General features: G+C 43.4%; 1 protein-coding gene across 1 annotated transcript; it reads right to left on the bottom strand.

Annotated features, from left to right (window-relative positions):
- Window positions 1–710: 710 nt before the first annotated feature.
- EVX2 (even-skipped homeobox 2) lies at window positions 711–6,114 on the bottom strand. The gene is made up of 3 exons (XM_074297413.1): window positions 5,187–6,114; window positions 3,748–3,998; window positions 711–1,470 (listed from the first exon to the last, which is right to left on the bottom strand). Exons 1-3 carry the CDS (start codon window positions 5,608–5,610, stop codon window positions 775–777), a joined length of 1,371 nt encoding a protein of 456 aa, XP_074153514.1. The 5' UTR covers window positions 5,611–6,114; the 3' UTR covers window positions 711–774.
- Between the last annotated feature and the right edge of the window lie 4,647 nt (window positions 6,115–10,761).

Here is a 10,761-nt window from a genome sequence, read left to right as displayed (position 1 = left end):
TGGTGCCACTCTTCCCTATTTTCGTCTCGCTTTGCAAAGGTGACAATAACAACAACAACAAAAAAAAATGCCTCCATATCTTCTCCACCTCTCCTCCTTCTCTGTCCTCCTCACGCACCTCCCAAATAAACACATTCACAAATTCCGGCCAGCGCGCAACCGCCACTTCCACCTTTACAATCTTTTCCCAAACCTCTCCTTTGCCTTCTTTCTCTCTTCCTGGACTGAGGACGAAGAGTCGCCTCTCCGCCAAGAAGCTCAAATTCAAAGAAAAATCCCAACCTTTTCCCAACCCCAAACGATAACCAAAAACAACGCTAGGACTGAAGCGGTATCTTTCCTCCCCTCCCCCAGCGCAATAATATAAGTCATTCCCGTTTCCTTCATCATCGCTGCTTGCTTCTGGGCCATCTAAGTTCATCATATATTCAAGATTAACTCCAGCACCGGCTGGAAGTCACTAATAACTCAATTTAGGGTTGGGTTTCTGCCGTCGAGCCTAGATAGAGTTCATTACACCTATGTAAAAGGGGGGGGGGGGGAGAGAGAGAGAGACGAGAAAAGAAGGGAGAGGGCGAGCTGAGAATAAAAAAATAGAAAGAATTTTTCCGAAACCTAATCGTGGCTCTTGCCCCACCCGCCTCCTTTCTTTTCTCGCTTTCCCCCGCCGTCCCTCGACTTCCCCCTAGCGGCGGCCCGAAACACGGGGTAAGAAGAGGCGTGAGCGGCGGGAGTTCGAAGTCCCACCCCCGGTAGCTCAGCGGGCTAGTTTAGTTATCTGGTGAGCGGGGCCTCCTCCCTCTGGTCCGGGGGGCTGACCGCTGTCTTGCTGAGCACTGCGGCCGAGTAGGGCAAGAAGCTACTCTCAGACCGCTGCGAAGCGGCACTACAGGCGAAGTCCGAACCGCTTCCGCCGCCCCCTCCACCGCCTCCCCGGGAACCGAGGGCCGCGGCCGCAGCAGCGGCAGCTGCCGCCGCCGATTGGCTGCTATGGCAGCTGAGGCAAGAACAGGGTGCGGAGCCGCCGCTGGGGGGCGCCCCGGCCGCCGCCGCGGAGGAGGCCGCAGCAGCCGCGGCCGCCGCTGCTGCCGCGGCCGAGGCCGCACTGTTAAGCCCGGCGGCCGCCGCTGGAGACTGGTAAAGGCCCGGGTGGCGGAAGCTGCAGAGTAGCTCGGGTCGCGAATAAGGATGCGAGAGGGCTCGGAAGGTGTCCAGGGGGCGGATAGAAGTGGCGAAAGGTGACGAGGCCGCAGCCGCGGCTCCTGAGGCCGCGGCGGCAGCGGCCGCGGCCGTGACACCCACGTGGGGATAGTAGTGGAGTGGCACGTGCGAGTGGAAGGGATAGGGCAGGCTTCCGGTGGCGGCCGCGTGCGTCATCATGTAAGTGTAGAAGCTGGGGTCGGCCGGGTGGGGCCACGACATGGCCAAGCGCTGTCTCTTGTCCTTCATCCGACGGTTCTGGAACCACACCTTGGAGGGGCAGAGCGAAAAGGAGGAATGGATGAAGGGAAAGACCAGAGATACACCCAGAAGAAAGACCTAGGCCACTATTGGCAGCCAATATAAGGGATTTTCTATTCCCCCAATCCCATACACTCATGTACAGCTTCAATCATCCTTCACATCACACTACACATCCTTGCTGGAGGTACCACTGACATCTACAATACGCCTTCCGACTTCGATCACCGTACTCTTTTTGCTTTTCATAAACACACCTGCCCAGCCTGTCCTCATATCGCCCCTGTCCCGAGCCTAGCCTTTCGCCCTTGCCTTAGTCACAGCTGGAGGCAATTCAGCCAGCTGCAGGGAGATGTACACAGCTCTCTCTCTCTCTCTCTCTCTCTCTCTCTCTCTCTCTCTCTCTCTCTCTCTCTCTCTCTCTCTCTCTCTTCTCTTCTCTTCTCTCCTCATTCTCTCTTCTCTCTCTCTCTCTTCTCTCCCTCTCATTCTCTCTGTCTCTCTCTGTCTCTCTTCTCTCTCTCTTCTCTCTCTCTCTCTCTCTCTCTCTCTCTCTCTCTCTCTCTCTCTCTCTCTCTTCTCTCCTCATTCTCTCTTCTCTCTCTCTCTTCTCTCCCTCTCATTCTCTCTGTCTCTCTCTGTCTCTCTTCTCTCTCTCTTCTCTCCCTCTCATTCTCTCTCTGTCTCTTTTCTCTCTCTCTCTTCTCTCCTCTCTCTTCTCTCTCTCTGTCTCTTCTCTCTCTGTCTCTCTTCTCTCCCTCTCATTGTCTCTCTGTCTCTCTTCTCTCTCTCTCTCTTCTCTCCCTCTCATTCTCTCTCTCTCTGTCTCTGTCTCTCTCCTCTCTCTCTCTGTTTCTCTCTTCTCTCTCTCTGTCTCTGTCTCTCTGTGTCTCTCTGTCTCTGTCTCTCTCTCCTCTCTCTATTTCTCTGTTTCTCTCTCTCTCTCTCTCTCTCTCTCTCTCTCTCTCTCTCTCTCTCTCTCTCTCTCTCTCTCTCTCTCTCTCTCACACACACACACACACACACACACACACACACACACACACACACACTTCCATCACCACCTCCACGTTTGCATTGACTCGTTCTCACTCATCCAAGTGCCAGGTCTCGAATTGTCCAGGCCAATTGCTTGTTTATTTATTCGTATATGCTTTTCTGACATCTATACTTAGATGAACGCTCAGAGGTCCTTTCTCATCCCACATCCATACCCTTCCACCACCCGGATATACAACTTGGAGGTCCCTCCTTACAACTGAAGGATTTACGAATGGATTCTGGGCTGACTAGGATTCTCAAGAAGTAACCGTAAGCTTTTACTTGAGGAACACGGGCACAGCATTTGAGGCATATATGCTTTAATACCGCTACACCCTTTAATACGGCTTCAGACACAGTTACTAATACACAGGAAGGTTTTGTTGAGTTGTGTTCTACATACGTTGAATTGCCGAATTGCAGCCCCTTACAGACAGACATCTTTCCTTTACCTAACTGTTCACGATGACCTACATAATTCGTGATTATCTCCATTAAAGAATTATCTGATCAAATGAGAGAGAAACTCTCCCCACTTAATACAATACTTCCTATCATTGTGCTTACGGGACTTCTCTGTTTTTCGGGTGTGCCTCAGATACCCTAAAAGGTCATCAAATCATCCCGCACAAGTTTCACCTAGTACGCTAACAAAAAAACAAGATAAAACAAAACCTGTCCCTCTAAACGAGACATGTTTCACTACAGACATTTGAATAGAGTAAGCAATTATTCCGTAGCGAATATGTAAAAATGAAAAGAACACATATAGAAAATAACATCGAAAATCACTTTCTCTTAGAAAAAAAAATTTGGATTCATTTTATTTTTAGCGTTGTAAAGAGTGGCATGGAAAATAAACCTTCCATATCAAGAACAAATGAAAAGTTTCTCTTTAGATCCATCAGTGGGGAAACAAAGAACACAATTATCACTGGACAAAGGTGGGAGGCTGGGAGAAGAGAATTCGTACTTTGTTGGCATCATTCAATAAATCCATGGCTGTTCTATTTTCCGTTATTGTTGCTATCCCACATCAGTGCCCGATGGGAGGATAGAGAAAACATCTATCCCCATCTGACTCATCTTTTAGATTACAGAAGTACAGGAATAAGGAAGGATCGAAATTAGTTACCAGAATTTTTTGATTTCTACCAAACCACCACCCAAAGAGCCCGATGGAAATGTCAGACAATGTCAGACCCAGCAATACCCACCCTTCTAGTAGTTCTGAGATAGTAGTACCTTGATAGTGGTTTCCGGCAGATTGAGCGCCGCGGCCAATTCGCATCTTCTGGGCCGAGAGACATAGTTCTCGCGGTAGAACTCCTTCTCCAGTCGGGCTATCTGCTCCCGGGTGAAGGCAGTGCGGTAGCGTCTCACCTGATCGGCCCCGGAGCCCGAACTACCAAGAGCATTACTGCTGTGCAGATTGGTTAAGCCGGAACCTGAGGAAGAAGGGGTGGTAGTAGCAGCTGAACTGCTCTCCGAATATCCTAATAAACAAACCAACAAATACGCATGAAATAAATATTTTGGGCTTGGAAACTCCAGGCACAGTAGGCGGCGAATGGATTAAATAAAGATGCCTATGAAGGGGGGACCACTGAGTCTCTGAACTGATGTAATTGATAGTAGCTGTCATTGTTACAAATTGCTGCTGTTAATAGAATCAATAAAGTTTTGGGATCCCTTCATAACCAAATAATTCTAAGTAAATTAGATAGTTTTAAATAATTACACAATTGTTATTCTGGGACAAATTAAACCAAAGAACAGACATCTGAAAGCACAGTTTGGGAGGCTAGAGCACTCAGTTAAAACCATATCTCTCTAACTTCAATCAGTTTCTCCTGCTTAGCTTTGTTTTTTCTTAATTATTGGCAAAGAAAGCAACATTCACTAGAAGCAAAACTATTATAGAGCAGAATATATCCTTGCCTCCCATTTCTCTCTCAGATACATCAACACTTCCATCTTAAGAACCAAAAGGATTATCTTATTAGTCTCCCTCTCCATAATCAAAAAGAAATATATATATATATGTATATATATGTTATGCATACATATATGCATGCATGCCACACATACATTCCCAATACCATTAAAATGGCATATGCCAGTTTAATAGCCAATTTGTTTTAAAAAAAATGAAGCTAAATAATGTCCATTTTTCATGAGTGGAAATTGAGCAATAACCATTCTGAAGTGAACTTTTCAAATTTTAAAATTTCCTTTCCATATTTATATATTTCAGAGTCTTACTCAAATTGTTCAGTGTAAGTCTCCATCAGAGCACTTTTGATTTAGGTAACCACGAGTTCTCTACTCTTTTGATGGATTTGGGTGTGCGTTTGTTTTTATTTTGAGTCTGCATTGTACATACTCCTATAACGAATATGTTTCTGAGTATATACACAGACATACAAATGTACAGAGAGACTTGTATAAATGTCTCCGGTCCCCCGTACATCCATGCACTTTGGTAGATAAACACACCCAAGACTGTATCATCCCTGGACTCTCTAGCCAGCGAAAAGAGCTTTCTTATAGATAAATAACTTAGCAGATAAAAGTATCTCTACGGGCTAGCGAGTTATCTCCGGAATAATCTGTAAAACCGGAGAAAAGGAGAAACACTAAGAAAGGGAAAGGAGGGAAAGGCGTGCAGATTCCCGAGTTACCTTTGTTATTGTTTTCTTTCAACTGGGAGGCACTGAGGCTTGTTGGAGAGCGGAGAGCGGAGCAGCCCACCTCCACATCACTGTTCATATCTGCCTCTGGAGCAACTTCGGAATAATGACCCGTTTTCTTCCTGCTTTCTGCCGGAGGAATTTCGGAAGAGACCGTGCTTTCGCTGCTTGGGTGCTGCAGGTTGAATAAAGTGTCTATTTCGAATTTCCCTTTGGCAGGGATGTCCCCTATAGCGCTATGCAGGGAGGCGGAAGTCAGTCTCGGGCTGAGGCGACCACCGTGCTGCGAATTTTCTAGGGCCTCCAGCACCGCATTTCCAGCTGAGTCGGATAAATTCGAAAATCTTTTGCCAGCTGTAGGGCTGTGGAGACCTCTTTCCATCAGAATCATCTCTTTTCTTATTCTTTCCATCATCTCAGCTTTATAAAAAATGTCAAAGTTGCAGGGCTGGTCCTTTCCTAATGATGAGCTGCAGCAGGGGCTAATTCACATTCAGCCCCAGCGAGCGGTTCTAAATATTATTATCTCTTTTTGAGGGAGGCGTAAAAATTGTGGGATGCCAAAGCGAGGGAATGACTGGTCAAAATGACCCATACATCCTTTCTAGCCCGAAATGTCATTCATCAAAAAAGTAGCGCTCGTCATTAAGGTAGGAATGACGCTGTTCGAATAATCATTTATTGTAACAGGTTTATAAGCAAATAAATACGAGCTCTTGTCAGTGGGTAATGAAGGCGGCTTCGGAGCAGACAAATATATCCAGGTGGAAAGAAAGGAAAGAGGAGAAGTGAAGAGGCAAGCTCTTGTCCTTTGCCTGATCAGATCTTGCTTCAATTGCTCTGGGGTTTGGCCTCTGGGGGTGAAATTGACAGTCTGATTAATAAAATGAGCAGCGCCACATTTCCCCCTTCATTTAGGGACATCATTATGCTCTGATTTTTGTTTTGTTGCCTTTTAGGTCCTAATGATGCAGCTTCTTCCTCATTTTTTCTCGGACAGAGCCACATGTTAAATAATAGATAATGCTTTTATTTTTCCAGGGCAGATTGTCTGTCTAGGATTAAAAAAAAAAAAATTTACAAGCAGAAGTGGGGGTGGAGTGGGGAGTAGGTTGCAAAAGGGGTTGCGTAAGGAGAGGATCATTCTCTTTAGGTCTGGGCTCTCTGATTGAAAAGCCAAAGATGATTTTTTTCTTTAGCAAAGAGGATTCATAGCTCTCTCCTACCCATTTTCTTCCCCAGCTCGCTCAGGCCACCCTCCCCAACCAAAATCTTCCTTGGTAGAGTTTTAGAAAACTCTCGTTGTGCACTAAAGGAGTGCATTTGCTCTTGTGTCCAAATGGAAATAATTACGAAAACTCTTATTTTCTAATAGATTTTGGTTATTGAATTCTAGGGTTTTTACTTTTATAATCCTTTTTGATTGATGGTCCTCTCTTCTACGATTTGTCCTCTGGGGAAAATAGACTCCACTATACGATTTGATGGCAAGACTCGACAAATAATTTTAAGCACATTTGTGATTTAAGGCATCCTATGAGCTGATTCTTTGCATTTTCTACTTTCTCCCCTTTTTCTTCTCGAATTGAATAATTTTCGGTACAGTAACCGACTTTTCAGTTCCAAAGCACAATAGCCAAAAAAATAATTTGTCTCTTCGCCATCTCTTCCCCACCTTTCCCCTTACCCCAGTGACTTCCCCCTCCCTCTTACTACCTTCCTCCTCCTCTTTCTCCTCCTCTTCCTACTTCCTCTCCCTCCTCTTCTTCACCTTCTTCCTTCTCTTTTCCTTCTTATCCGGTCCCCGCCACGTTACCTGTAGCTATTAGATTTTCCCGAAGCTAGTCCCAGGCGAATGGAATTTTTTAAATGCCTCCCGGCTACTCTAAGGTACCACGTTTCCAAGCCGAGCTTCTCGGTGGGATAAGTTTGATAGTCATAATGACGCCGATGGCAACCATCTTAAGGAAAGTAAATCCTTAGACTTCAACATCTCTGGAGTCGCCTTCACATCCATAACACAACCCCCTGTACACCACAAACAGATAAGTCACCTCAGAATCGACTAAAACTAAGTTTCCGGGGCTCCCTTGTGCTGGCTCAAAAAGAAAATGGCAATGTTTCACCACCTTCTCTAGAATGTTAGATACTTGGGAAGGCGATTGGTCAAGCGAAAGCTAATCTCTTGATTCTCACACATTCTATGCCCTGTTCTTCCCACTCCACATCAAACACTATAACCCAGACTCCATCTCCAGAACGTTCAAATTATTGAGGCAGTTTGCCTATCCCAATTAAGCCATAATCTTTCTTTTAGTCTGGCCAAATTAGAGATATTTCTGAAAATGGGGAGGAGATTGTGTTTGTGTGTAAATTTTTCAATAATAGACAATAATCAAAACGTCGACACCAAAGTGCTCTGCTTGAATTTTCCCCCTAGAATCTCACTAGAAAGTCATAAACCTTACTTTAAAAATCCAATCATTTAAAAAAAAATTAGTAGTCCGAATTTTGTCAAAAGTGGGGAATTTCAAGAAACGGGGGAGAACATATAAAATAGGAAGTATAGGTATCTAAATGGGGCAAAGGGAAGAAATATCTCTCTTTCATATATCACGAACAACCTCCCACGGTTATCTTACACTTTCACCACACTCCTTTTCCACCCATAAGTTGCCCCACCAATGGCAACCGACTTTCCTTTCTTCCCTCCCACCCCCCACCTCCAATTCAGGCCTGAACCACTGTTTTGATCTTTCTCTGCTGAAAACCCAGGCTCTTAGCAAATTAGTACCAAAGCCCAGAGACTCTGCCTCGTTTTTCCCCCGTTGCTCCTGCGCTTATTATCATAACCCTTCCATCCTATGTCCCCACAGCGGCACATGTATATTCCCACTCTTTCCTGAAGCCTTCAAGGTCCTGACCAGAGATAAGACCTTGAATCTGTTGAAATCTGCAAGCAAAGACGTACACCCCAAATCAATGACTCCTTCATCAGGGTTTGGGTTCCCTCTTTTAGACCCTGAAAAATCTTTTTCCCGCTACCTAAGAAAATTTTATCTGTTTTTGCGAGGGGCCCGAAATGAAAATAATGACCAAATCCTTGAATCAAACACGTAGTCCAAAGGCCATTTGGTTCAGGCTGCGAAGTGAACGACCAATTATGGTAAGAGAAGCGGAAGTCTGCGGGCAGCTTTATTGCTGTCGTTTGGCGCCCCCATCTGTTTTCTTAAATACCTTGACACAGCCAGAGAACCAGTCTGCCCCAGAGCCTCTGATACGTGTATAGAATCCGAGGCCTCGCAGCCTGGGAGCTCTGGGATATAAGGGGTAATCACTGAACACCTTTTCCTGAGGAACTACAAGGAAACTGTGCCCAAGCCCAATGTCTTGTGGAAAGGAAAAACAAAACTCCTTTCGTAAGGGCCGCCAATGCGAGACCTTTATTGGTGGTTTAAGAACTATTTTGCACCTTTTAAAGAATGCTAATATTTTGTTCTACTGGGGCATTTATTGAGATGAATACGTTCAAGTTCATGTTAGGGAAATTGCTCACTATAAAATATATCAATCATCTTGCATTAAACTGTGTTTTGGAACCCTAAATGGTACACTGAATGTGTTTAATAATCCATCGCATTTCATGGCAATTGAAATTTTAAGAAATTATATGATATTTCTATTCTTGGTGGCTTCCCCTTATACATTTTGTCATTTTTGAAGACATTTTTGTTAAATATAGCCCAGTCTGAAAAATACATGGCTGAGTGGGGGGGGGGGTGTTCAAAGAATTTTTTTTTAGTCTATTTGAAAGGCATTAGATTAATTAGTCTTACTCAAATCCAAAGCTCTCCACTTTAACTCCTTACAATTTTAGAATCAACAATTCTTTATTCTTTTAAATCGATACTATTCAGAGTGCATAAATATATATCCGCCCCAAACTTTATTTCCTTGGGATTTATAGAAGTATAAAATCTCCAAAGAAATTTTTCAATAACATTTTTCCTGAGAAAATTCATCCAATATGTTGATAGATACTTTTTTACTCAAAATGCAAGCTTTAAAGAAGGAGTTTTTAACTCAATCAAAAATTGTGAGGAATCCAGACTAAATATTTGTTCCTTGGTCAGCTGCAAGTCCTCCAAGGTGAAGTGGCAAGCCATTACCATGATTGCAGGTAATAAAACGCGGTACTAGAAGATGCACTGAAATGAGAGGGCTCCCATAAACATGGGGGGCTTCTTTAAACGTACTAGAGAATCTTAGGGTTGGACTTGACTGCTTCATTGTTTCCCCAAGGGCATTAGGAATCCGCTGGTGTGCAATCCATTAACTTTAATTATTCTTTACAGAGACGAAAGGGAAAGAAGCACTTACCAGTCTAAGAGGATATAAGCTAATGCATCTTTGCCTTCCTGACTGTCCTCGACTCCGCTGTTGCATCATTTTTATTTACTTAGGGTGTGTACACAATGAATCGTTAGAGGTCTTGAAAGGAATAAAGGAAAAAAAGTGACGATGATTTATAATAATAATAATAACAAGTAGCATTTATGTAGTGCTTTGAAATTTGCAAATCACTTTATGTAAATTAACTCGTTGGATAAATTTATTATTTTCCTTCAAAGCATAATTCGGCGTTTCTGTAAAAGTTCTTGCCTCTCTCCTACCCTCTTCGTTAGCACAAGGAAGGTGATGGAGAATTTCTAGGAGGTGGTAGGAGGCTGGAGAAAATTGTCGACTCTGGTACTGGAAGCTAGAAAGTAGTTTTCTCCTTTAGGAAGCAAGCACCTTGATTCAAAACCCAAACATTTCCTTTCCTGAAGAAAACTTGTAGAGCCATCTAGTGATGAAATCTAAGTACTGCAGGAAATACTATAATCTCATGAAATGCTAAATGGAGCAATTTAAAAACAATTTCTCCCTCTGTCTTTGCTTATGACTCTGTTCTTGCAGTATTTTGCTGTTAAGTGTTTCCAAAACCTTAATTCTGTATGCAACACTAGCATTAATTTTTCACCACAAACTCAGGTCTTTGAGAACCTATGTTGTAATCTTTAATTTGTGTACTTATAAGCACAAAAGACCCATATGTATTCATTTGCACTTTCCTTACTAGCTGAAAGATTGGTCAGAGCTAGTATTTTGAAATGGAATTAAGGAAAACAGCTTTAAAAGACCAATGATTTGTAGTTGTGTTTTTTTTTTTTAAGGCAGAGGGCAACTATATTTTGATTGGAGTTTAATGATCCCAAAATAGTTTAAGTGCATATTATCTTGTTTCCATGAAGCCACAAGTTGCCAAAAATAAAAACAAAAACACTTCCACACTTTAGTACACCTTAATTAATTCACTTGTCAACATATTTTGGACTTCAAGTAGATAGTAAGTGTATTTTATCTGCACTTAATTCATCTTGGCAATGAATCAGTAATTTAAGGTCTACATTGAGTGGGTGATTGCAGTGCATGCTAATATAGTTTTGACTTAGAACACACTAAAACTAGAACTGCTAGGTTAAACAGCAGAAACTCTACCTGAAATTACCTTACTCAACCTGAA

The sequence above is a fragment of the Sminthopsis crassicaudata genome, chromosome 3, assembly GCF_048593235.1.
Source record: "Sminthopsis crassicaudata isolate SCR6 chromosome 3, ASM4859323v1, whole genome shotgun sequence".
NCBI lineage: Eukaryota > Metazoa > Chordata > Mammalia > Dasyuromorphia > Dasyuridae > Sminthopsis > Sminthopsis crassicaudata.
The sequence above is the reverse complement of the archived record's forward strand: the minus strand, read 5'-3'. Positions and strand labels throughout refer to the sequence as shown.

Excerpts from the sequence above, each read along its gene's own strand:
- EVX2 (XM_074297413.1), bottom strand. The coding sequence starts at position 5,610 with ATGATGGAAAGAATAAGAAAAGAGATGATTCTGATGGAAAGAGGTCTC. Across the intron at positions 3,999-5,186 it reads GAAAGAAAACAATAACAAAG|GATATTCGGAGAGCAGTTCA; the intron begins GTAACTCGGGAA and ends TTTGTTTATTAG. Across the intron at positions 1,471-3,747 it reads TGCCGGAAACCACTATCAAG|GTGTGGTTCCAGAACCGTCG; the intron begins GTACTACTATCT and ends TGCCCCTCCAAG.